Source organism: Daktulosphaira vitifoliae, unplaced genomic scaffold (assembly GCF_025091365.1).
Source record: "Daktulosphaira vitifoliae isolate Bord-2020 unplaced genomic scaffold, ASM2509136v1 Scaffold_3, whole genome shotgun sequence".
Taxonomy (NCBI): Eukaryota; Metazoa; Arthropoda; class Insecta; order Hemiptera; family Phylloxeridae; genus Daktulosphaira; species Daktulosphaira vitifoliae.
In genome coordinates, this window is record NW_026099574.1 from 10,691,109 (window position 1) to 10,717,483 (window position 26,375).

The following is a 26,375-nucleotide window of genomic DNA, read 5'->3' on the forward strand; positions in this document are numbered from 1 at the left end:
TATTATAATTGAGTAATATTTAGTATTATGCATTTACACTAGAAACAAGGGGAAAGAGGTAACCTTAGGACATTATACGTGCTTTAATAATTTACGTGGTAACAATATATATGCAATCATTTATTGTTTCTTTTCCTCAAAAGTTAACCAAAATAATTCTTGACAACATGAGTTCAGATTCGTCCTAAAGAAAAATTCTAGGGTACGGCATGAATCCAGTCGGGGTTCATGGGGTCTGTACTCCTCGATATTTTTTAAAATTACAGGATTATCCACTCGGTTACTCACAAAATAAAAACGATTTTCAATCATTAAGTACTTTATCGACCCAATCCTTACACTCATAAGAGTATGAGATTTTTTTAATTTAACTACATCATACAATACAAAATGTCCGGAAGGATAAGTATAACCCAAGAAATTCCTGATGATAAAAATAGTCATACCTGTACCTCATTGCCGATATTTTAAAATAGTAATAAATTTCGAAATATTGGGTCCATCTGTGATAAGTTGTTATCCAACTGTCATTTTAATAATTAGGTCATTTTTGTAACTTTTAAGCTAGTTTAGTATGTCTATTACCTTAAAAAATAAACTTGTTATCCTTATAAAAATAAGATATGAATCTATTAAATCGATTTAATCATTTATTAATAAAAAAAGATACAGTACTGAACAAAATCAAAAGACATACTAACTTTTAGAATATTTTTTAAAATTTTACATCACTCCTATAAGCTTTCGTCTTTTTCGATTAATATCAATAGTCAAACTCTGTACACATAATAAAATAAATGATTATTTTTGTTTCTTATAATCTAAGACTTAAAACTACTAGTTTACGAGATATTAAAGTGTACTCAATTAACTCTTGTTCTCTTTGGTGAAATAAAATTACTAAAGCAAAAATATATTCAATTAAAATTTTATTGTAAATTTATTAACTATTTAAAAAAATATGTTTTAATAATATAAAAATTAATAATTCTGCATTTCATCTGGATAAACCATAACAAACTCCTATTTAAATTTTCATCATTTTTTAGATGAGCCAAAAAACTGTCTAAAATACTATTAAGATTAAATAAATATGAATGAAATTTTTTCATCTTTTTATTATTTTAAAAATAAATTTAGTAATAAAAATCAATGCCACTCAATCAATTTCTAATTTTCTAAATGAACCGTCCACGCTGTCAAAAGTATAACTAGATTTTTTCACTCGTTTTTTTTCATCTACAAGGAGTTTATTGTTATCTTCAAACCAATCACGATGTCTCAACATTTCATTTTTCCAATCGTCTATAAATAATATAAAGAAATATATACATTTTAAATTTATATTGTAATGAACAATTTTAATAGAAATCATTTCAATATAACTATTGGCATTTAATAAAATGCTGCAATAGAAATATTCAGATCTTAATTAAATTAGTATTTATTTAAATTGATATACTGCATTTAATACATTCTAGTTTTATTTATATAATATATAAATTTATATAATTATAAAGACTTTTGAATAGACATGGTCTATTAAAAAACTTTAGTAAAATCAACTTTTTTCTACATGAAAAAATTCAAACCAATAATAATATAAAAAAAATTATCTTATTGTAATGACTTGTTATTTTCTAATCAGTAATTCAGCTCACATACAATATGATTCATCATAATAGTTCACTTTATAATACTTGTTTATTGATTTATGTATGTAATAGTAGGGAAATGGTTTTCATTATTTTAATTAATCATAGTTACCCATTAATTCTTCTGATGTTTTCGGAAATGTACCGCCATAGTTTGTTGGAAGAATAGCAGGGTCAATATAGTTTTTCAGTTCGTCAACTTCTTTGTGAAAATAAATCTACACGCATTAAATAATAATAATAATTCAAAATAAAATTAAATAAATAAAATATATAATAATTATGAGTAAAGTTTCAACACAAAATATAGTTCTCCCTAGTAATAAAAATTTTAAAAAAGGTTAAAAAAAAACTAATAATCATTATAAAATTTGTATTTATTATTTACTTAGAGTATTATGGAAAACAATAACTCTGAACTCAATTTTGTAACTATAAATAAGTCACTTAAACCTCATACACTATAATTGTCTTATAAAAGTTATTATCGACTAGTTATTATCTTATGCTTGTGAAATGGAGTCACCTAAAAGTTCGAAAGTCAATATCGAATTATGTATGTTACCATTTGTATTAATGAAGTTGACTTCCTTTATAAAGTATTATAAAGTGAATACAAAAAATAATTTATAATTCAAAAATCAACTTTCCTTAATTATATAAAAATTAAAAAGTTTGAATTAAAATTTGCTCAGTTAAATCTTATTTATTATGCATGAAAAAATTTACCAATTTTTTTTTTTTATATACTTTGATAATTGTAATTTCAGAGAAGCCAGAGTTTTTAAATTAAACAAGGATTAGGAACTTAGATAGCTCCTATAAAAAATGTTTATCATGGTAAAATAAGTAACACACCAGATTCAATAATAATTATGATTTATTATTCATATCGAGTTGAAGAAAACTGCAGTACTATACTTTTGCGCTTTTTTTTGTAACTGAGTATACTACTAGATGAAATATTTTAATTAAACCACTTATTAGTGAATTGATATTAATCCAAAATATTAAACTAGTAAAAAACAATAAAACTTTGTATTTTTAACTATCATTATAGTATCACATTTTTAATTGTGGTGACCAAAGAATAACACACCCGTTTCTTAAATAAGTGTTTTATTTGTTATGGATTTTTAATTATTTACTTTTGTAGTGTGTTTTTTGTTTATTTTATTCAAAAATAGATTGATGACTGAGACTCCAAAACTTGGGACGTTGAGTAAATGAATTGATTGTAGTCGAAATGCAAAACCTTCCTATAAAAATATAAATAAATCAAATGTTAGTTGTTTAACAGATTATTTTTTAATTGAATAGAAAAACTATATCATATTCATTTCAATTTTAAACAATTAATAGTTATTTTTAGAATAAGGAAAAAATACAACTAGTTCCTCAAAAATTTTATTCTAAAAGACCCTACAAAAAAAAATAAAAATTTTTTTGGTAACTTTATGTTTTATTTAAAAAAATAATTGTCTAAATAAATCTGATGATTAAAAATCAGTCTAACACATTGGGGTCGCATCATGACTGGGACAAGTAATAATGATGTCTGATATTGTTTAAAATCACTTCCAAAGCATAATTTACCTATATCCTTAATTATATCTTGATTACAAGTTTTATAATTTATAAACAATTTATTTATTATAACAATTAAGTATAAAACCGATGTTCAATAATTTAGTCTTATACTTATTACTGAGAAATTATAAAAATATATAGTGTTCAGTAAGTAAAGCACGATTTGCTTACTTAATAATCATTCTTTATAAAGTAAATGTATATTTCGTTAACTCAAAGGCATCAAAATTATACATATGGAATAAAAAATAAAATAACTTATTTGTACCTTGCATAGTTAATTACATTTTTACCATACAATTTTATACAATGTATAATTTTATTATACATTTTCAATATGCGAAAATGAGAATATTGATTCACATTTAAACGGAATTGTATTAAAAGAAGCATAGTTTATTGATATTAATATTTTATTTTTGGGATAAAATAAGGTCGTTCAATAAAATTATACTTAAATAACTGATATTTTTAGAGTCATAAAAATTATGTTGTTCTCTAAGTCAAAATCTTTATAATCATTTGTAAGTATATACAGTTAATAATCTAACAAAAATTGAAACTTTTATTTATACTCACCATCAAACAAAGAATTATATTGTTAATATGGGGTAGATGTGCAGTAAAGTGACTAATCGTATAATTTTTCATATCACTTATTAATATTTCTTTCTTATTATTGTCTAGTTTGGACGATCGTATATCTAAGCTCATTAAAACACATTTTGAATAGTTAGAATAGCTAAATTTAGTCATATCTCCAGTTTTCAAATGAATCAATGTAATTCTATTAGCATCATTTGTTAAAATTGGTAATGGAATAGCAACACTAAAAAATATTTTATTAATTTTCTAAATAAAATTTCTATATTAAAATTTGTTTAATAAAAAAAATAATGGATTAGAATTACTGCTGTAATTACAATTTTTTATAAATATTTTTGAAGTTTTAATGATAATTACTAATTAGTAAAAACATTTACGAATAAAAAAAAAATTTTATTTTAGCTTCGATGCAAAGCTGAGAAGGTATTAATTTTACCATGATGTGTTTTTTTTTTTTTTATGTCTGTTGCCACTTTTTCTCAGCTCTTACTTGGCCGATTTCTTTCAACAATACGCCAAAAGATCACAAATCGTATCTAGTTGAAGACATTACCCTTAAAAATTGAAAAATGTTTCCTCGTTCTCCGCAAATGGGGGAAATATCCAAAAAAATTACAAATTTAAAAATCGGTAAATTTTGTCATTTTTTTTCCTTAAAACTTCCATAACTTTTTCAAAAATAAACAAATCAACATAATTTTCTTTATACTAAAACCTTAGATATTTTCCTTTCATTTGATATTATTTTTTTGAAAATCTAACACTTAACCTGCTCATTGGGGGGGGATTTAAAATAGCAACTTTTTTATAAAAACTAATTTTTTCGACTTAATTTTTGAAAATGTTCCGGAAATACTGCGTCCTTTAAATATATATCAAATTAAAACTTATTTTGTGTACTATAAAATGAAAAAAATTTGTCCCGACACTTTATCTTCTGCATGTAAACGGCTGCCGTAGTTAAAAAAACGCTATTTTTGTGTTAAAATTTTCGATTTTAAATTTTCAACTTAAAAACTTTTCGAAAAATGTAATTATTAGCACAAATTTTTTTTTTCTTAATATACTATAAGTACATCTTTCATTTGACAAACTTTTTATTAAAATTGGACAATTTCCCCATATATAGGGGGCATTCAAAACTTGAAACATTGTATAAAAAATAGAACTTTTTCAACTTAACTTGTAAAAGTGTTCCGGAAATACTGCGTCCTTTAAACATATATCAAATTAAAGCTTATTTTATGTACTATAAAATGAAAAAAAAAATTTGTCCCGACGACCTATCTTCTATGCGAAAATGGCTACCGTATTCAAAAATATGCTATTTTAATATTAAGGTTAATGTTGCTTTTGTAACTATCCACCAACTTCTTAAAATTAAATATTATCTACAGATTTGCATGGAAGCTTTTCTTATGATAGTGATTTTAATCACTAAAAAAAGTTGACACCTTCACCAGGCATAAGGGATGAACTTAAAAAGTATTACATAGTTAATAATTCAAGAATAATGTGTAACTAAAGATGATAATAAAAAAAAATGTTTAAATTATTATTATTCTGTAAGTAATTGAGTGGGTTATGATAAAAAAATCACTCTGTATAAAATAACTATTAATATATTATTATATACATTCCTGATCACAATCGATCTAAGCAAAATCATTTATAAACTCTAATAAAATTTTCTAACTAGTGTTTTAATTTCACGTTTGCAAGATGTTCTAGAAAAAAATGTAGTAAAAAAATATATTTTTGAAAAAATTAATTTTAAGAGACTAATTTTTTTTCATATATAATGACTTGTTTTGAATAATTAACCTTTTCGTTTCTAATGTTTAAATAGTATTACTTAATTAAAAAGTAAATCTCAAATTTTAATAATTGATACTTACTAACATTCATTCATTTTATCAATAAATTGATTCGTTAGTTCGATGCGAGTTAAATATGTTAATAAAGTTTTTATTGTATAATGGTTTTCTATTTTTTGTTTTGTTTTTTCTATGCTGTTTTTACATGCCAACAAAAATGATTTCACTTTCTGTTTCTGACCTAAATGTTCATTTTATACAAGATTGTTAAAAATAATTTTAAAACATTAGTAAACTTGTTTGTAATATTTAAAATGACCTATAAGACAAAAGTAAATTTTCACATTGTTTTAAACACGTTTTAAATGTAACAACCCTCATTTCACGTCCATGAATATTACTAGGTAATTATTGGTGGCGTATTATGTAACTTAAAGTTGTTGGTCGCTTCAATCAATTATACTCAGATATAGGAAAGTTTTTAAAAAAGTGCAGCACTGATGCCGCACAGCAGAGGGTTAAATTGGAATTTTTTTTTAATTCCATCTAATTGATCAAACATTTTATCTGGGTTTTTAACAGAATCGTATGTTAATTTATTAAAAGTTTGATAAAAGGTTAAATAAAACTATTTAATACCTTCTAAGTTTGGCAAGTGAGGTTGCTTTCGTGTCCATTCCATAATTGCTTCAACATCATTTTTAATTTTATCTTCAGTTGTACCTAATTCTGCATAAATTTCTTCCACTTGAATTTTCGAAGCAAGTGTTAGAAAATTCGAATTCATAATTCTTAAATTTTTGTTACAAACGCTGTTTGTAAATATTAAAATAGCAGAAAATATTTATTTAAGTTTTTAGTTTTTCAATTGAAAAAGTAATATACACAATGTTTTTTCGTCAATGTATTAATGTTATTTGATTGTAAAACACTTTGTACAATTATTTTTTACTTCAATATTGTAGTATTCAGGATATACGTTACGAAATTATAGATAAATATTTTACAGTATTTATTTATATTGTATTAATTTTATATTTTATTGTATGTATTAATTTTAACTATTACACATAATGTTTTTTGTCAAGGTAGTAATATTATTTCGCTGTATAATACTTTTTAATCGATATTTTATACTTCAACACAGTGATAATATGCATATACGTTTATTATTATTAAAAACTGAATTTTTTTCATAATATAAAAATAATTTAAATAATTATTGTTTCAAAAATTCTATTGCATTATTTAAAAAATTAAAATAATTAATTAGAATGAATTATTTATTCTTTTCCGAATTCTTAATACATTTTTTACTATAACTATTAATATTCTAGTATCAAATGAATTTTATTTTTATTTATTTCATTGATAATAAATTTTTACTTAAAAAGTAATCATCATACCAATTTAATGATTGATAATATCTACATTTTATATTTTTTTATGAATTAACATTTATGATTTATGTTAGTTTATTTATTTGATTACAGTTGAGTTGTTATATAAACAACTCAACAACATAAAAACGGACTGGAATAGGATTTTAAATGAAATAAGAAAATTAAACAATGAAAATAATTTTAATCAATTAAAATAAAACTTTAAATTTTAAATTCTAATTTGAGTCGACACAAAAAAAAAATTATTATTATTCTTGTATAATTATATGTTCAAAAAAAATTGTACTCTTAAATACGTAATTTTGTATTATATGATCGTTGAGTCGTTGCCAGTCAATGTACATCAAAAACTCGCGACACTTGTCATATAACCATAATAACTTGTATGACCTAGACAAGGCCGTTGCTCGTACTTTATAAACTAGGGGAAGTTGATTTTTGAAAGGAAAAAAAAATACAAAATACCCGAGTCCATTGAAGATGGAGCACGTAAAAAAGGATAAAATGATAGTTAAGTTAAATTAAGGGAACTTTATTAAAAAACAAAAAATTAAGTTAACACAGGGCAAAAAAAAACTGAACGATCAAAAATCCTCGTTTACAAATTAAAGGGAATAATGAAAGAGAAAAAATTTTTACACCTACAACTTTTATGAGAAAAATTCGATGAACGTCTCCGCGCGATCAACGAGCGTCAAACATGGTATACTACTATTCTAATCGATGGTATGTTGATGAACTATTTGTTTGTATCTTGGTCATTACTTGCAAGGTATTGGGACACTACGGGTTAAAGAATGTACCACTATTCATATCATATTTCCAGTAGAATATTCACAACCATATAAATTATTAAATAATAAATAAAAAGGGTGGGACGGTGTCGGTACGCGTCCCTCACCGTTGGGTATCTAAAAATTTGTATAAAATAATAAAACATGATAAAAAAAAACAAAAAACACGTGCATATGGCACGGCGCACTAAACACATAAACAAAATTGGCTCAATACATTATTAAAAACAATTATACGTTACGGACTCCGAAGGTCTCAGAAACAAGAAGCTGGTTCGGCTGATGCCACGAATACAAAAAAATTACATAATAAATAACAATAATGCAGCGGACACTCGCGAAAAATATATAATAATTAACTGAATTGCAGCGCACACAACTAAAAAAAAACTACCACTGCGGACGAAAAATAGTACGACCAGTTCCGAATATGGCTATTCCACGACAAACGTCGTATAGAATCTACAGTGGCGCCTAACAGTCTCGAGCCTTTCAAAGGGGTTAAGGTCAGTCGGACATTACAGAAACTAAGATAATGAAATTATTTATCCCATACTGGACAATGTAACATACAATGATACGTTTAATGGCGTTCAATGGATTAGAGAACTAGAAACAGAGCAGAGTTGAGTGTACACAATTTTACATCTGTCAAACTGTTCGTTGATGTAGCCTTTATGACACAGCTGACATAGATAATGTGCACAAACTTATTACAAATTATCCAAAACGACATGTTAAACGCCGTCACAATACGCATTCGGCTCAACCAAAATAACCAGGAACATATATGTATATGTAACTTATATGTACCAGGAACATATATATATATATACATACATACAGACAAATAAATAGATAAAACAAATGAAGAGGTACTTTTTATTCACGTTACAGAAACCCCCCTGAGAAAATTTGGAGTGAAACAAACTTCTCAAAGGGAGTAAACGTAAAAAAAAGTTTCTAATATGACTAATAACAAATATTAACTCAGCTAATGGCATCAGCCGACTTGTATCGTCTAAGAAAAACAATATTAAACGTGTCTTTGACACGTCTAGTTAATGGACAAGTTACAACATAAGAATTAGTTTGCTTCACTTCAAAAACCAAATAGGAACCATCATAAAACAAAAAGAATTTTCCAATCAGCTTGTCAACTCCAAAACTGATTTTATAGATTCGCACTAAAACTTGATCACTAATACCGAACGATACCGCGGGGCCTTTACGATCATGTCGACACTGTTCAGCTTTCGAACATTGAACTTGGGAGCCATAATAAGTTTCCACTCTTAAGTTACTGTTGAATATAAAGGGAATTCAATCACACTGGTTGACAATACGTCCTAAATAAACGTCCCAGTACACGTATCACTCTCAGAGGGATTGGACTGCGGATTATATACACTTGTATGTGTAGGAGGAATGCCAATTTCAGATAAACGAGATTGCCTTAAACGGATGCTTGCCATGATCAGAAGCTATTTGTTTGGATTTCCCGTGAGAGGGGATGTAATCTATAACTATTCGATTAAGGACATCTGAAGTCGTGGCCTTTTTTAACGTGTACAAACGAACAAATCTTGAAAAATTGCTTAACACCACAAAAATATACTGCACTCCATTATATATATAATATATAAATATATACTGCACTGCGATACGTGGCTCATAAATATCAACTAGAACTTTGTCCAATACATTTTCCGATATGATATGCTGCATAAGACCTTCCCCGCTGATTAGAATGCTTAGTCCACTGACATATATCACTGGTTGATACCTGGTGGTGAAATAACTGACAAACAATTATATCCATGTTATTAAAAATAAAAAATTCTTTAAGAACACCCAAACATTTCTTTGCTCCAGCATGACCATATAATTCATAAAACTTTACAACAACATAGAAATTAGAGATTTGTGTAACGAAATCAACTAGGGACCCATAACTAAAGAGAAACAGCAAATAGAACTCGGATTATTTAGAATCACCCGTGGAGTGTAAAATTTCTGAATGACAATATTTAATTTCGGATCAGACCGTCAATGGGTGACCATCGATTTAAACAGAACAACTAAGTCATCAGGAATCTTCGGCGGAACATCAAGCCTTAAAGACATTAAACGGGGCATGGGTTCTTCCACGCATCTCGACCCACAAGACTACGGGATAATACATTTATCACATTTTGAATATCAGGATAATGAACAATATGTAAATCATACTATTGTAATAATAATGTCCAACGCGTTAGTCGAGCGTTTCGCATTCGACAATGCACTAGAATGACACCCGAAAAAGAATTTTTTACACGTTTGAATGGATTACGATGCTCATCAGTAAATTTGAAAACAGGTAAGGACAACAGTTCATTAAAAGGACTCATCAGCGACGCAGGATGATCTAACAACTTACGATAAAAATTACAAAAACCAATAAAAGATTGTAATTCTTTCTTGTTACGTGCTGGTGGTATTTTTGTACAACATCCAATTTACTTTTATCCATAACAAGACTACACGGGGTAACTATATATTTAAGGAACTTAATTACTCTTTTAAAAAAATTAAACTTAGAAAACTTTAGTGTTATGCTCGACTTAAGAATATTTTGGAACAGATCATTTAAAATGGTTATCAAAAGACACTTTAGACACAAGAACAACGTCTACATAATCTTAAACAACACTATCATGTCCAATATATCTATATTTGATTAGCTTTTTCTTTGAGATTGCTTCCTCCAATTATTTTAACACATTTTTATTTGATAAAACTTCACCATACTTTGTTACTCTAAGACGAGGAACTTGGTCTTTTGTAACACAAATTGTATTGTTAGTTTTATATTGTATTAATTGAATTGAAAAAATAGATATTATATCTTTTGGGCTTACTGAGATATTATTACTTGATGTTGGAAAAATTTAATCTATAAAAGTGTTTGACGTTGAAGGTTCTAATGAAATTTTATTTTCTACGACTGTTAATATGTTTTTTTGATATAATTATGCACTCTGAAGTTGAAAAAAAAATGATAAAGATCGTAATATTTCAAATTATATTTGTTATTAATATTTCCATTTTACCCAATTGATTTTTATTTTGTATTTTACAAAAAAAATATAATTCCATAGAAAAAGTGATATTAAACTAGTTTTAGGGCCGTATAGTAAATAAGTAAATATGAAATGACAATTTAGTTCAAACTGTACTGTTCTACTTAAATTTTTGATGAAGATGCCCTTCTCAAAATACCTTGAGAAGAAAATATAATCTAAAATAATCATAAACACTTTTTCGAGTGATAACAATTTATACATATCCTCTAATTTTTCATATTTTTATCATTGCACACTATTATACCTTATGTGTACTGTGGTTACAATGATACAGAATTCTATAATCACTAATAATTTATTTTAAATAATATTTTTTTCCTTTTGTCCCAATTTCCATTTACCCCACTTAACCCTACACATTTGCACATATGTATATTTTGACACTTGATCTGTAGAAAATATTATTTTAAATAAATAAATTTTTATTCTATTTTGTATAAAAGACTTTCAACCACAATTAAGTATATAATTATTATGTAAAATTTTTATCTTATATTATTTTAATTTTTATTGCAGGGCGGAAAATACAATTATCACTACAAACACTTTTATCATAGTTGCCGTATGGCTAAAAGTAAAAAAAAATGAACGATTGTAATAAAAATTTGATTTAATTACAATATCAAATTTTTATATATTAACATACAAACGTTTTAAATATATCTAGTAATAAAAATCAATGCCACTTAATCAATTTCTAATTTTCTAAATGAACCGTCCACGCTGTCAAAAGTATAACTAGATTTTTTCACTCGTTTTTTTTCATCTACAAGGAGTTTATTGTTATCTTCAAACCAATCATGATGTTTCAACAATTCATTTTTCCAATCGTCTATAAAAAATATAAAGAAATATATACATTTTACATTTATATTGTAATGAACAATTTTAATAGAAATCATTACAATATAACTATTGGTATTTATTCAGAAATATTCAGAAATATTCAGATCTTAATTAAATTAGTATTTATTTAAATTGATATACTGAACTTAATACATTCTACTTTTTAAATATTTTTAAAACCATTATTAAGCTTTTTTTATTTAATTATTTCTCTGTAATCTAATAAATATGAATAAATTTAAACAAATATAAGAATTTGTGAATAGATATTGTTCATTAAAAAAATAATCCTATTAAAATTAATTATTTTCTACGTGTTAAATATTCAAAACAATAGTAATTAAGAAAAAAAAATAATCTTATTGAAATTATTAGTTTCTTTTCAAATCCGATACCATTTCAAAAAATAGAGGTGATAGAAAAAAATTTTTTTTTTTCTTTATTAATATATACACAATCTATACACAAACGGCACAATAAGAGTATTAGCTAAGATAAACAAGAATGAAATATTGAGTGAAGAAGCCACCCACCGATGACACTTTCGTCTTTTAATTATTTTGTTTTGTCCTTATACGCATATTTTTTTTTTATTTTTTTTTTATTTTTTTTATTTTATTTTATGGATTGAGTAGGTCTCTGCACCATTTACGCTTAAGGCGGCGAGGAGGGTTACCAGGGATGGTTAATGAAGATAGATTTTTTATGAGCTCATTTGGATGAGAGCTAAGGCGTAGGTGGAAACGTTTATAATAATTTTTGCCTCTTCTTGAACTGTTTTCATACGTAGATCTTTATGCAGAGAGTGATTTGACACATATGGTGGACAATTGGTAATTTTTCTTAGTATTTTATTTTGGAACCGTTGAATTTTATTTAGGTTAGAAATTTTTGCGTTGCCCCATAGCTGTAAGCCGTACGTCCAGATTGGCTTTAGGAGAGATTTGTAAAGGAGTAGTTTAATATTTAGGTTTAAGTGTTTGTTGTTGACGATTAGGGTTTTGAGTATTTGTAAGCGGGAGTTTAATTGTGATGTTTTGGCTTTGATGTGTTGAGCCCAAGTAATGCGGCGATCAATAGTTAGCCCGATGTATTTAACGTTTGGGGATGAGGGAATCCGAGTGCCAAAAATTGATATCTCTGGACATGGTGCTAATTTAAGTGTGAATGTAGTATGTACTGATTTGGCTTGGTTTATTTTAAATCGCCACTTTTTGTACCAATCTTCCATAAGTGAGAGATGATTTTGTAGGTTTTTGGAGGCTATAATAGGATCTGAACTGGATGATATTATGACTTTATCATCCGCATAGTCTGCTACTAAAGTGTTGGGTGTGGTCGGTTGGTCGGATGTATAAATATTGTAAAGAATTGGGGAGAGTATTCCGCCTTGCGGAACGCCTGCCGCAATTCCTGCTATATTAGAGTCCGAAGAGCCATAATGAACCTGAAAGTAGCGGTCTGTGAGATATGATTTCAGTATTATGTAATATGTTGGGTGTAGGAATTGCTTTAATTTGTATAGCAGACCTTCGTGCCATACTCTGTCGAAGGCCTGGGATACGTCAAGGAATGCACAGGTGCAGTAAAGTTTTTTTTCGAGGGCAAAAGAGGCGGCGTCAACAACTCTATGGACTTGGTGAATAGTCGAGTGTTGAGCACGAAAACCAAATTGATAGTCAGGTATAATTTTTTTATCGAACATGATCGGAAGGATACGCTTAAGCAAAAGCCTTTCCAGTATTTTGGCAAAAAACGGTAGTAAGCTGATCGGTCTGTAAGAATTTACGGAGTCAGGTGGTTTGTTTGGTTTAGGGATTAAAATGATTTTAGAGAATTTCCATAGGAGAGGAAAGTATGAGAGCCTTAGGGTAGCGTTGAAAATGTGCGTAAGAAGGATAATTGCACGTTTTGGTAAGCATCTGGTGACTTCGGCTGTAATTAAGTCAAATCCTGGGGATTTCCTAAGTGAGTATTTTTGTATTGTATATTTTACTTCACTGGGCGTGAAGTGTTTTACTGGTAGAGATATAGGGAGAGGAGAGTCAAGATACATTTGTACTGTGTTTGTAGTAACTGTTGAGGATGTTTCAGGGTTCGGTAGGAATATTTCCTGAAGATGATTTTTGAATAGTTCTGCTTTTTCAGCATCAGTAGAAGCAAGACTACCATCTGGATTTTTTATTGGGGGCGATGTGGCTTTATATTGGAGAGTTTGTTTTGTTGCCTTCCAGAGACTTCCATCTTTGGCCGAGAGGTTATTCAAGTAATTTTCAAATGAAAGATCTTTATTTTTAGATAAAACTTTCTTGAGAGAGTTAGCTAATCTATTGTAATTTTGTTTAAGAGATGGGAGACGGTGTCGTTGGTACAGGGCTCTTGCTCTCCTTTTTTCCACTATAAGTGCACGTATATGACTCGGCAAAGAGAGATGATATGAATAGGAATGATTTACTTTAGAGATGGATGACCATGCCGCTGATTGAATTATATTTGTGATGCTATTTACTGCTAAGTCTATATCATCCGTGGATTTTAGTTTAATATTAAGTTTTATTTTTTGATCAACAAGGTCATGAAATTTGTAACGATTAGTTGTGGCATTGAAAAGTTTGGGAGGTTCCGGGCGAGAAAAAATTTAATTATATATTTGAAATTGACGCAAAAAATTTGTTTAGAAAAGTATATTTTTCTTCTGATGATTTTAAAAGTTTCATTTTGTTGACCACTAACAGATAAGTGTAATCTTTTTTAACATAATAGTTCACTTTATAATACTTGTTTATTGATAAATACATGTTACAGTTATTTCAATTGATCATAGTTACCCATTAATTCTTCTGATGTTTTTGGAAATGTACCTCCATAGTTTTTTGGTAGTATACTAGGGTCGATGTGTTTTTTCAGTTCTTCAAAGTCTTTGTGAATATAAATCTACATGCATTAAATAATAATAATAAATCACAATAAAATTACTTTTTCATCATAAATACGACACGCTATATATTTACTATTAATTGGACAATTATCTATAAAAAATTATAACTAGTTAATAACCAGTGATGTCTAGAGAAGAGATGCGTGTGTTGTTATTTTAATCACTAACAATTTTGGTCGTACGACTCCCACCTCACAAAAATTGTCAATAGCCTACACAATACCAGTAAATCAATATCGAATTATGTATGTTATCATTTGTATTAATGAAGTTGACATCCTTATAAAGTATTATTAGGTGAACATAAAAAATATTTTATGATTCAATGATCAACTTTCATTAATTTTATAAAAATTAAAAAGTTTAAATTAAAATTTTGGACAGTTAAATCTTATTTATTATGCATGAAAAAATGTACTAATTTTATATGATATACTGGTGCATAATTCACCACAATAGGATAATTGTAATTTCGAAAAAGACTGATTTTTTTAATTTAACAGTGAATAGGAGCAGCTTAGGTATCAACTCCTATAAAAAATTAAAATCATGGTAAAATTATTAACACGCCCGCTTCAATAATAATTATGATTATTATTCATATCGAGTTGAAGAAAACTGCAGTACTACACTATTACCTATTTTATTGTTACTGGGTATACTACTAGATGAAATATTTTAATTGGACCACTTATTAATTATTTACTTTTGTAGCATGTTTTTTGTTTATTTTATTCAAAAATAGATTGATGACTGAGACTCCGAAACTTGGGACGTTGAGTAAATGAATTGATTGTAGTCGAAATGCCAAACCTTCCTACAAAAATATAAATAAATCATATGTAAGTTGTTAGGGTGTCCGCAGAAATTCTTCATTTGGTGGAAGGGACATAATATTTATTTAAATATTTGGTTACACTGTCCACTCTCCAGACCAAACATAAAAGCAGTATGGCTGTATATTATTATAATAATACTCAGTATTGCTGAGTATTCAGCAAAGAAACCACGTGTTTTTACAAGATTTGCCATAGGCGTAACAAGGATTAACCCATTAAGTTAACGAATTAGCTCCTGAAAAAATAAAAAAAAACCAGCAAAATGGGGTTGTGATACAGTGGGAACGTGGAATAGTTGGGTCCAAAATAGATGATATCTGATAGTGATTAGAATCACTATTATAAAAAACGCTTTGATGCAAATCTGTAGATAGTCTTTAATTTTAAGAAATTGGTTGATTACTCTAAAAGCAAAATTAACTCCTTTTTCTATCATTATTCTTAATCAGTAGTTGATATAAGTATAATTTAATATATATTCCTATTAAAGCAATACGACGTTGTATGAAATTGATATTTAATAAGTTAGTATTGTAATTTTTTCGTAGAATTTATAAAAAAATTTTAAAGTAATTATTACTTTTACGGCAAACGTGTATAAAAATTGAATGGCTTGAAACAGAACTTTTTAGATAATAATTTATTGTTAAATATAAATAAATGCTCTACAAAAAATCATGATAAAAGATATACTTTTATTATTTAATTTTTCGTGCTAATTTTAAATCAAAAATTATATGTTTTGCATCACCAATAATTTTTGATATTATTACTAATTAGTAATAAGCTATAGGATATCATTACAAGGAAAATAGTTCTGAATATTGAATTATATCATCAATTTAAACACCAAAAGGTACATAGAAATTATAAACATTTCTTTTAAAATGATTTATTACAATAAAAAATAATTAAAATCACAAAAAAATTGTTTTAAAATTATTATAGATTTTGATTTTTAATATTTTAAAAATAATCACTGCAAAATATCATTTTTAACCTATTTTTTTTTTGTATTTTAAAGTTGATTTTTGAAAGTTTATAATAAAAAAAGATGAATTATTTACCATAACTATTAGCTTAACTTCAAGTTTGATATTTACATTTTTAAATAGAAAAAAATGAAATTGTTAAGATTAATATGCAATCAGAAAATTTTATAATTACTATTTACAGTACATTTATCAGAAAAATTCGATTTTTTTTACATTTTTATCGTAATAGATCACATAAATAGAAATCATAATAATCATTTCTAATTTTTGGCGTTTAAAAATATTCTACAATTGAAATATTCAGAACATTAATTTTACTAATTTACTTTAAATAAAAAAAACAATCAAAATATTATTAAAAAAATTCAACTCAATTGAGTGTATTATAAAATTGATTATAATTGTAAACATTTTTTATTAAATTCAGGTGAAAATAAAAATCATTTTTTTTTTAGAATTATGATTTATATAGCAATATGTTTCCAAAAAATTTGAAATATAATAGACTGTCAGAAATACACAAATAAAGTTAAAAAATTAATATATTACAAAGAAAAATTATTTAATTTTGTAGTTGAAACCTATTATCATATCAAACCTAATTCGACAATAAATGCTTTAAAAACAAAAAAAATTAATTTTAATTGTNTGGAAAAATTTCCACCATATTATTGAAAAATTTACTTAGATCACATTCTCCATATACAGGGTGATCCATTTAACATTGACCAGCAAATATCTCAAAAACTATTTATTATTTTAATAATTTTTTTTTTTAATTATTTTAGTTACATAAAACGTAGTCCATAGTTTTATGTAACTAAAATAATTAAAAAAAAAAAATTATTAAAATAATAAATAGTTTTTGAGATATTTGCTGGTCAATGTTAAATGGATCATTCTGTATATGGAGAATGTGATCTAAGTAAATTTTTCAATAATATGGTGGAAATTTTTCCAATTTTTTAGGGTGTTATCATTAATTAGATAATAGTTAAGATCAATTGATGTATGGTTAAAAAGAGTTGGTCAAGTGAGAGCGGAAAATATGAATAAGAGCCATTAAAAAAATTACGTAGTAAACTTTAATATGAATATGAAATTTCTTCAAACGAGGGGGAACTACAGTGATGGTTCTTGATATTTATTAAAGTTTTTGAATCTAAATGAGTTAAAAATTAAATTATTTAAAAATGTTTTTGTAACTCAAAAACTTTTGTAAGGTATTTTAAAATAAAATAAAATACGAAATCGATAATTTTAACACAAAAAAAACATACGGTAACCGTTTTCACCATAAAGACAAAAGAAGTTCGAATTTTTTATTTACCATAATAAAGTATATTATATAAGCTTTAATTTAAAATAAATATAAAAGTGTCAGCATTTCCGGCACACTTTCAACACTTTCCGGAAAAAGTTCAACTTTCTATATGCATTTTTTAGATTTGAACCCCACTCCCGTATATAAGGCAATGGTCCGATTTAAAAAAAAATATACAAAAAGAAAGGTAAGTACCTCATGTATTTATATAAAAAATAATTATATTTTTTTGGTAAAAAAGTTATGGCAATTTTAAGTAAATAAAATTTAATAAATGTCGAAAATCAGCAATTTCTAAATTTGTAATTTTTCTGAAGATTTCCCTCAATTACGAGGAACAAGGGAAATTTTTTCAAATTTTGTGGGTAAAGTCTTCGACTAGATACGATTTGTGATCTTGTGACGTATCGTTGAAAGAAATCGGTTCGAGAGCTTAGAAAAAGTTGTAACAGACACAAAAAAAATAAAAAAACATATCATATTAAAATTAACACACTCTCAGCTTCGTATCGAAGTTAAAAATAAACATTTTGCTTTAAATTAAAAGAATTTGCATTTTAAAATATTTTATAATACACAACGTACATGAAAATTGATTAAGCAAAAATTCAAGGCTAAATTATTGTTATAAAATATTTTAAAACAAATAATTGTTTAAGTTATGTAAGGATTGATGTGTTAGTGTTCCCATCAATAAAATTTACCTGCTATTTTATTATACGAAAATGAGACTATTGATTCACATTTAAACAGATGGATATTTAAAAGTAGCATAGTATATTGATAAGAATATTTTTAAATAAGGGGAAATAAGGTCATTCAATAAAATTATATTTAGTTAACTGATATTTTTAGATACAAATTATGTTGCTCTCTAAGTCGAAATCTTAATAAGCTTCTGGAAATTTATGAAATAAATAATTTAACTACTATTAAAACTCTTATTAATACTCACCATTGTACAAAGAACTGCATTGTTAACATGGGGTAGAATTGCAGTAAAGTGACTTATCGTATAATTTTTCAAATCATTTATTATTATTTCTTTCTTATTATTGTCTAGTTTGGACGATCTTATGTCAGCGCTCATTAAAACACATTTTGAATAGTTAGGATAGCTAAATTTAGTCATATCTCCAGTTTTTAAATGAATCAATGTAATTCTATTAGCATCATTTGTTAATATTGGTAATGGAGTAACAACACTAAAAAATATTTTATTTATTTACTCACTGAAAATATTGATAATAAAATTTAATTAATAAAAAAATGAATAGGTTTAGAATCACTGTTGTAATTATAATTTTTTATGGATATTTTTGAATATACCTAAATTCTGAAATTTTAATGATTATAACTAATTATTAAAAACATAAACGCATAAAAAATTTTTTGCAAAAATCAATTTTAATAGACTAATTTTTTTTTCGTTTATAATCACTTGTATAGAATAATTAGCAATTGTCTCAAAAACTGTAGACGATACAAAAACTCTAATAACAGATTAAAAATGAACTAAAAAAAATTACTTAGAAAAGTACATTTTCGTCTCTAATATTTAAAAAGTATTAATTAATTAAAAAGTAAGTCTCAAATTTTAAAAATTTATACTTACTAACATTCATTTATTTCATCAATAAACTGATTCGTTAGTTCGATGTGAGTTAAATATGTTAATAAAGTTTTTATCGTATAATGTTTTTCTATTTTTTGTTTTGTTTTTTCTATGCTGTTTTTACATGCCAACAAAAATGATTTCACTTTCTGTTTCTGACCTAAATGTCAATTTTATACAATATTGTTAAAAATAATTTTAAAACATAAGTAAACTCGTTTATAATATTAAAAATGACTTATAAGACAAAAGTAAATTTTCATATTGTTTTAAACACGTTTTAAATGTTACAACCCTCATTTCACGTCCATGAATATTACTAGGTAATTATTGGTGGCGTATTATGTAACTTAAAGTTGTTGGTCGCTTCAATCAATTATACTCAGATATAGGAAAGTTTTTAAAAAAGTGCAGCACTGATGCCACACAGCAGAGGGTTAAATTGGAATTTTTTTTTTAATTCCATCTAATTTATCATACATTTTATCTGGGTTTTTAACAGAATCGTATGTTAATTTATTAAAAGTTTTATAAAAGGTTAAAAAAAATATTTAATACCTTCTAAGTTTGGCAAATGAGGTTGCTTTCGTGTCCATTCCATAATTGCTTCAACATCATTTTGAATTTTATCTTCAGTTGTACCTAATTCTGCATAAATTTCTTCCACTTGAATCTGAGAAGCAAGTATTAGAAAATTCGAATCCATAATTCTTATATTTTTGTTACAAACGCTGTTTTTTTCAATTTACTTAAAATATTTGATCATAAAATAGTTAAAAATATTAATTTAAGTTTTTAGATTTTAATTTTTCAATTGAAAAAGTAATATACACAATGTTTTTTCGTGAAGGTATTATTGTTATTTGATTGTAATACACTTTATACGATTATTTTATACTTCAATATTGTAATATTCAGGATATATGTTATTAAATTATGAATAAATATTTTACAATATTTATTTATATTGAATTAATTTAATATTTTATTGTTTGTAATAATTTTAATTATTACACATAATGTTTTTCGTCAAGGTATTCATATTATTTCGCTGTATAATACTTTATAATCAATATTTTAAACTTCAACACAGTGATAATATGCATATACGTTTATTATTATTAAAAATAATTTAAATAACTATTGTATCAAAATTGAAATTTTTAAAAAATTTAAATACTTAATTAGAATGAAATTATGTATTCTTTTCCGAATTATTAATACATTTTTTTTATAACTATTAATATTCTAGTATCAAATGAATTTTATTTTTGTTTATTTCATTGATGATAAATTTTTTATTTTTTATTTTTATTTCAAAAAAAAATTATTTCATATTAAAAAATTTAGCACATTGTAAAATTTTAGCAATATTTGTTTATTAGTTTATGTGAACAATTTAAGGAAAGAAAGAAATTAAACTATATTTTCTAAAAAAAAATTCGAAAAATTTTCAAAACATTATAGCAATTTCCTTGGGTTGAAATAATTTTATTGGTCAATATACCTCTAACATAGTAGAGATGCTCTTATTGTTGTATGTAAATGGTAATTGTAGGATAATGTGCCCTTATTTAATACATAATGTTATTTTTCAAAAAACATGTGAGTACTCAGGTCAATACTTCACGTAGATGAATAATTTTTAATTACTATTGATACTTTTCACTATGTTTGTGGAACGAAATATAGTTAGGGTAGTGTTTAAAATTAGCTTACTTGTCACCAACAGAATTGATATTTGATTTTTTTCCGCTATTTTTAGGACGAAAGAGTCGATTTTAGATTAATCGGGTGTTAACCATATGTTTAGAGGATGAAGTTAGATTATTCTATAAAACAGTTCACGTATTCTTTGGGATTGAACCGGAAGTGCATAAATCCGTATGTTGTCATGGACTATGCAGATGTGATCTCAGTGGTTAGTCATAGAACGTGTGTTGGCATATATCTCACAGCGTTTTATCAGTGGCGGCTCCAAATTATCATGGCTAACGTAGAAAAGTATAGTAACCTCTACTGTCTCAGTTGAAGTTACATTCACGTATGTAGACAAACAGTCGTACAACTGTTATTATATTTTTTAGAATAGATTATTGTTTACTACATCGAACTTGATGTAGTAAATAAATAGTCATAAGAATATATAAATTTAGACTATAACATCAAAATAATAATAACGAACTTAAGCTTTTACCACAAAGTTACTCTAAGCAACTAATGAAGTTCTAATATTCTAGTACACTAAATTTAATGCAATGTTACAAAAATATAACGTCAACAATTAAACTTTCCTCCTAAGAATTTAGATTAGTATAATATTTATAAAAATTAAAATATAGACAAATAAAATAACTACTCTCATCAACATGAAATAAAATTTCCAGAAAAATAAGTTATTAGAAATACAAGATCTCCTGGATTTTACTATTCGAAGGTATAAATTGTTGGGCGAAGATTATATATGTTAGAAAAGCAACGATGATTATGTCTGAATGATGTCTAATTAATTAATATTTATTTAAATACATCTACAACTATGTATGTATTGTGTTCATTAAGCTAAATATAATAGAAATATTTAATTTGTAGATTCTAGTTTATATATATTCATTACTACATTGAGTATTCCCTTGTTTATTTATAATATTTACGCTATTGAAGTGTTTGGGAAGACTAGTTATACCAAGATATTATTTTAGTGTTAGAGTAGGGCACTGAAGGACAATTTGGAACGTGGGAATTGAGAATAGTTTTCAATTATCATTATTATTTTATAGATAATTAAAAAAATAGTATATAATTTAAATATTTATTTAAATTGATCAAATTAATTTATGATTGTAAAGTAGCCTTCTTCATAATTTTTCTATAGTTGATGTAAACACGTTCCTAAGGGATATAACGCTAATCAAAATTCGTGTATATAAACATCTATACAAGATCATTCAGTTATCACATATCACTTACTTAATCAAAACATAAAAATAATATTAAACATTTTTCTTTTTGGGTTTATCTTAATTTTCCAATATAAAGTGTTTTTACGTTCATCCTTAATACCTTACGAGTGTAAAAACTTTAATTTATTAAATAGCTACACCTCTAATTAACAACTTATTTAATATATAATGATCTAAATTAATAAAATGAATTATAACAACTTTTGGACCAGTATTTTCGAAGTTATAAACAATTTTAAGTAACGACTGCTGGAGAAGAATGAGTGCTGCTAATCGTGTAACTAAACATTTTCCATGCGTATTCTTCTTCTTTCCTTGATATAAATATGAGAAAAAAATTAAATGAAATATAAAAAATTAATATTAATATTAAATTCTTTGATATGCCACTAGTTTAGTCGGCCCAGACAATAGTTTTGCTTATACCGTGATCCCGGAAAACAAAAACAAGACATAAGGTGAATCAGATGTAGCTGTCTTGGAAGAATTATTCCCCGAATAATTTCAATAGCAACTGATTTTCTTTCATTAAAAATATATTTTTATATAACAATCAGTAATTACACTGGACAGAAGTTGGTAGAAAACGAGATAAAGTTCATCGTTCAAGAGAAATGTCATCGAACGCCTGGTGATTATATCAAAAACAGCTGAAACCATGACCATAAAAAAATTGTATTACATTCTATAAATAAATGTAATGATCAATGCATTAATGTTTCTTTTTTTAAATGCCTTTCGAAATCTTGACTTGCCTAATTAGTTTTTGAGTTTCATAGTGGTATTTCAAAATTAGAAAAAAAATTAATTCCGAAAAAAAAAACAAAATTCAAAATTTATCGTTTTTAATGTTTCTAGCATTATAAAATATTTTTGAAATTGTAATTTAATTATAATATCAAATTTTTATTTATAAAATACAAACATTTTAAAGCACATTTATAATTAAAGTACTTCATTATACTTTTGAAATTATTGTAAAAATAAATTTAGTAATAAAAATCAATGCCACTTAATCAATTTCTAATTTTCTAAATGAACCGTCCACGCTGTCAAAAGTATAACTAGATTTTTTCACTCGTTTTTTTTCATCTACAAGGAGTTTATTGTTATCTTCAAACCAATCACGATGCTTCAACAATTCATTTTTCCAATCGTCTATAAATAATATTAAGAAAAGTATAAATTATGCGTTTTTATATAATGAATAATTTTAATAGAAATCATTACAATATAACTATTGGTATTTAATAAAATGCTGCAATAGAATAGAAATATTCAGATCTTAATTAAATTAGTATTTATTTAAATTGATATACTGCACTTAATACATTCTACTTTTTGAATATTTTTAAAACCATTATTAAGCTTTTTTTATTTAATTATTCCTGTGTAATCTAATAAATATGATGTTAACATAAATATGAATAAATTTAAACAAATATAAGAATTTGTGAATATTGTTCAATTTAAAAATAATCATATTAAAATTAATTTTTTTCTAAGAGTTAAATATTCAAAACAATAGTAATTAAGAAATCTAGTAAGTTAGTCAGTTAGTAAGTAAGTATAGTATGTCAATTTTTTTTTTTTATTAATCTTGTTAAGCATAAAAAAAAATTCTCGAAAAAAAACAATTTTAATAAATTCTAAACGAGATATCACTTAAAGTTATTAAGATATTTAAAGTTTAGGGGATTTCATAAATAAAACAGTAGTCGGATAAATACAGTAACATTAATATTTATTGTACCGATAGGAACTACCAGTGTATTGTACCGTAACGGGAAACACTTAGGTATGCTTGCTCCTCTTTGACGAGAACCCCTAAACTTTAATGAATCTTAGCTCATTGACAATTAAGTAAAATAAAAAAAATTTTAAAACTAAATCTTATATGATTACAAAAAAAAGATAGGATTACCATTTGTAAATTGAACGTTGATTTAAAGCATAAGGTATGACCATAAAAATGTAATTTTACTAATAATATTTCAAAAAAAAAGATAATTATTATATTTTTAGAGATTATTTGTGAGGCAAGTTAATTAATCATTCTGTATTATATATTAAAATATTATTAAATATATTTAATTATTTCTGTGTAATCTAATAAATATGATATTAACATATATGTGATTAAATTTATATAATAAATATATATTATATATTTATTATATAATATATTATAATTTATTATATATAAATTAGTATTTATTTAAATTGATATACTGCATTTAATATATTCTAGTTTTATTTATATAATTATAAAGACTTTTGAATAGACATGGTCTATTAAAAAACTTTAGTAAAATCAACTTTTTTCTACATGAAAAAATTCAAACCAATAATAATATAAAAAAAATTATCTTATTGTAATGACTTGTTATTTTCTAATCAGTAATTCAGCTCACATACAATATGATTCATCATAATAGTTCACTTTATAATACTTGTTTATTGATTTATGTATGTAATAGTAGGGAAATGGTTTTCATTATTTTAATTAATCATAGTTACCCATTAATTCTTCTGATGTTTTCGGAAATGTACCGCCATAGTTTGTTGGAAGAATAGCAGGGTCAATATAGTTTTTCAGTTCGTCAACTTCTTTGTGAAAATAAATCTACACGCATTAAATAATAATAATAATTCAAAATAAAATTAAATAAATAAAATATATAATAATTATGAGTAAAGTTTCAACACAAAATATAGTTCTCCCTAGTAATAAAAATTTTAAAAAAGGTTAAAAAAAAACTAATAATCATTATAAAATTTGTATTTATTATTTACTTAGAGTATTATGGAAAACAATAACTCTGAACTCAATTTTGTAACTATAAATAAGTCACTTAAACCTCATACACTATAATTGTCTTATAAAAGTTATTATCGACTAGTTATTATCTTATGCTTGTGAAATGGAGTCACCTAAAAGTTCGAAAGTCAATATCGAATTATGTATGTTACCATTTGTATTAATGAAGTTGACTTCCTTTATAAAGTATTATAAAGTGAATACAAAAAATAATTTATAATTCAAAAATCAACTTTCCTTAATTATATAAAAATTAAAAAGTTTGAATTAAAATTTGCTCAGTTAAATCTTATTTATTATGCATGAAAAAATTTACCAATTTTTTTTTTTTTATATACTTTGATAATTGTAATTTCAGAGAAGCCAGAGTTTTTAAATTAAACAAGGATTAGGAACTTAGATAGCTCCTATAAAAAATGTTTATCATGGTAAAATAAGTAACACACCAGATTCAATAATAATTATGATTTATTATTCATATCGAGTTGAAGAAAACTGCAGTACTATACTTTTGCGCTTTTTTTTGTAACTGAGTATACTACTAGATGAAATATTTTAATTAAACCACTTATTAGTGGAACGACGTTAGTCCAAGATATTTAACTAATAGAAAATAATGAAAAACTTTATTTTTAACTATCATTAGAGTATCACATTTTTAATGGAGGTGACCAAAGAATAACACACCCGTTTCTTAAATAAGTGTTTTAGTTGTTATGGATTTTTAATTATTTACTTTTGTAGCATGTTTTTTGTCTAGTTTACTCAAAATTAGATTGAGGACTGAGACTCCAAAACTTGGCACATTGAGATAATGAACTGATTGTAGTCGAAATGCAAAACCTTCCTATAAAAATACAAATAAATCAAATGTTAGTTGCTTAACAGATTGTTTTTTAATTGAATATAAAAACTGTATCATATTCATTTCAATTTTAAACAATTAATAGTTATTTTTAGAATAAGGAAAAATACAACTAGTTCCTCAAAAATGTTATCTAAAAGGCCCGACAAAAAAAAAATAAAAAATTTTTTGTTAAT

At 25.3% G+C, this 26,375-nt stretch overlaps 1 protein-coding gene across 12 annotated transcripts in view; it reads right to left on the minus strand.

Annotated features, from left to right (window-relative positions):
- Positions 1-993: 993 nt before the first annotated feature.
- LOC126901587 (clavesin-2-like) overlaps positions 994-26,375 on the minus strand; it is a 69,073-nt gene continuing 43,691 nt past the window's right edge. For 3 of the 12 annotated variants that reach the window (XM_050678160.1, XM_050678161.1, XM_050678162.1), the window contains 5 exons: positions 19,551-19,710; positions 18,891-19,140; positions 15,484-15,594; positions 14,668-14,773; positions 11,586-11,825 (listed from right to left, as the gene is read on the minus strand). In XM_050678160.1, coding sequence (XP_050534117.1) covers positions 11,680-11,825; positions 14,668-14,773; positions 15,484-15,594; positions 18,891-19,140; positions 19,551-19,710 — 773 coding nt within the window. In that variant the 3' untranslated portion in view covers positions 11,586-11,679. Of the gene's footprint in view, positions 1,306-1,767; positions 1,874-2,803; positions 2,915-3,824; positions 4,075-5,749; positions 5,910-6,307; positions 6,632-11,585; positions 11,826-14,667; positions 14,774-15,483; positions 15,595-18,890; positions 19,141-19,550; positions 19,711-20,108; positions 20,422-23,349; positions 23,672-25,033; positions 25,140-26,070; positions 26,182-26,375 lie in introns of those variants that run through there. The other 9 variants (XM_050678167.1, XM_050678166.1, XM_050678165.1 and 6 more) reach the window with 7 other exon arrangements.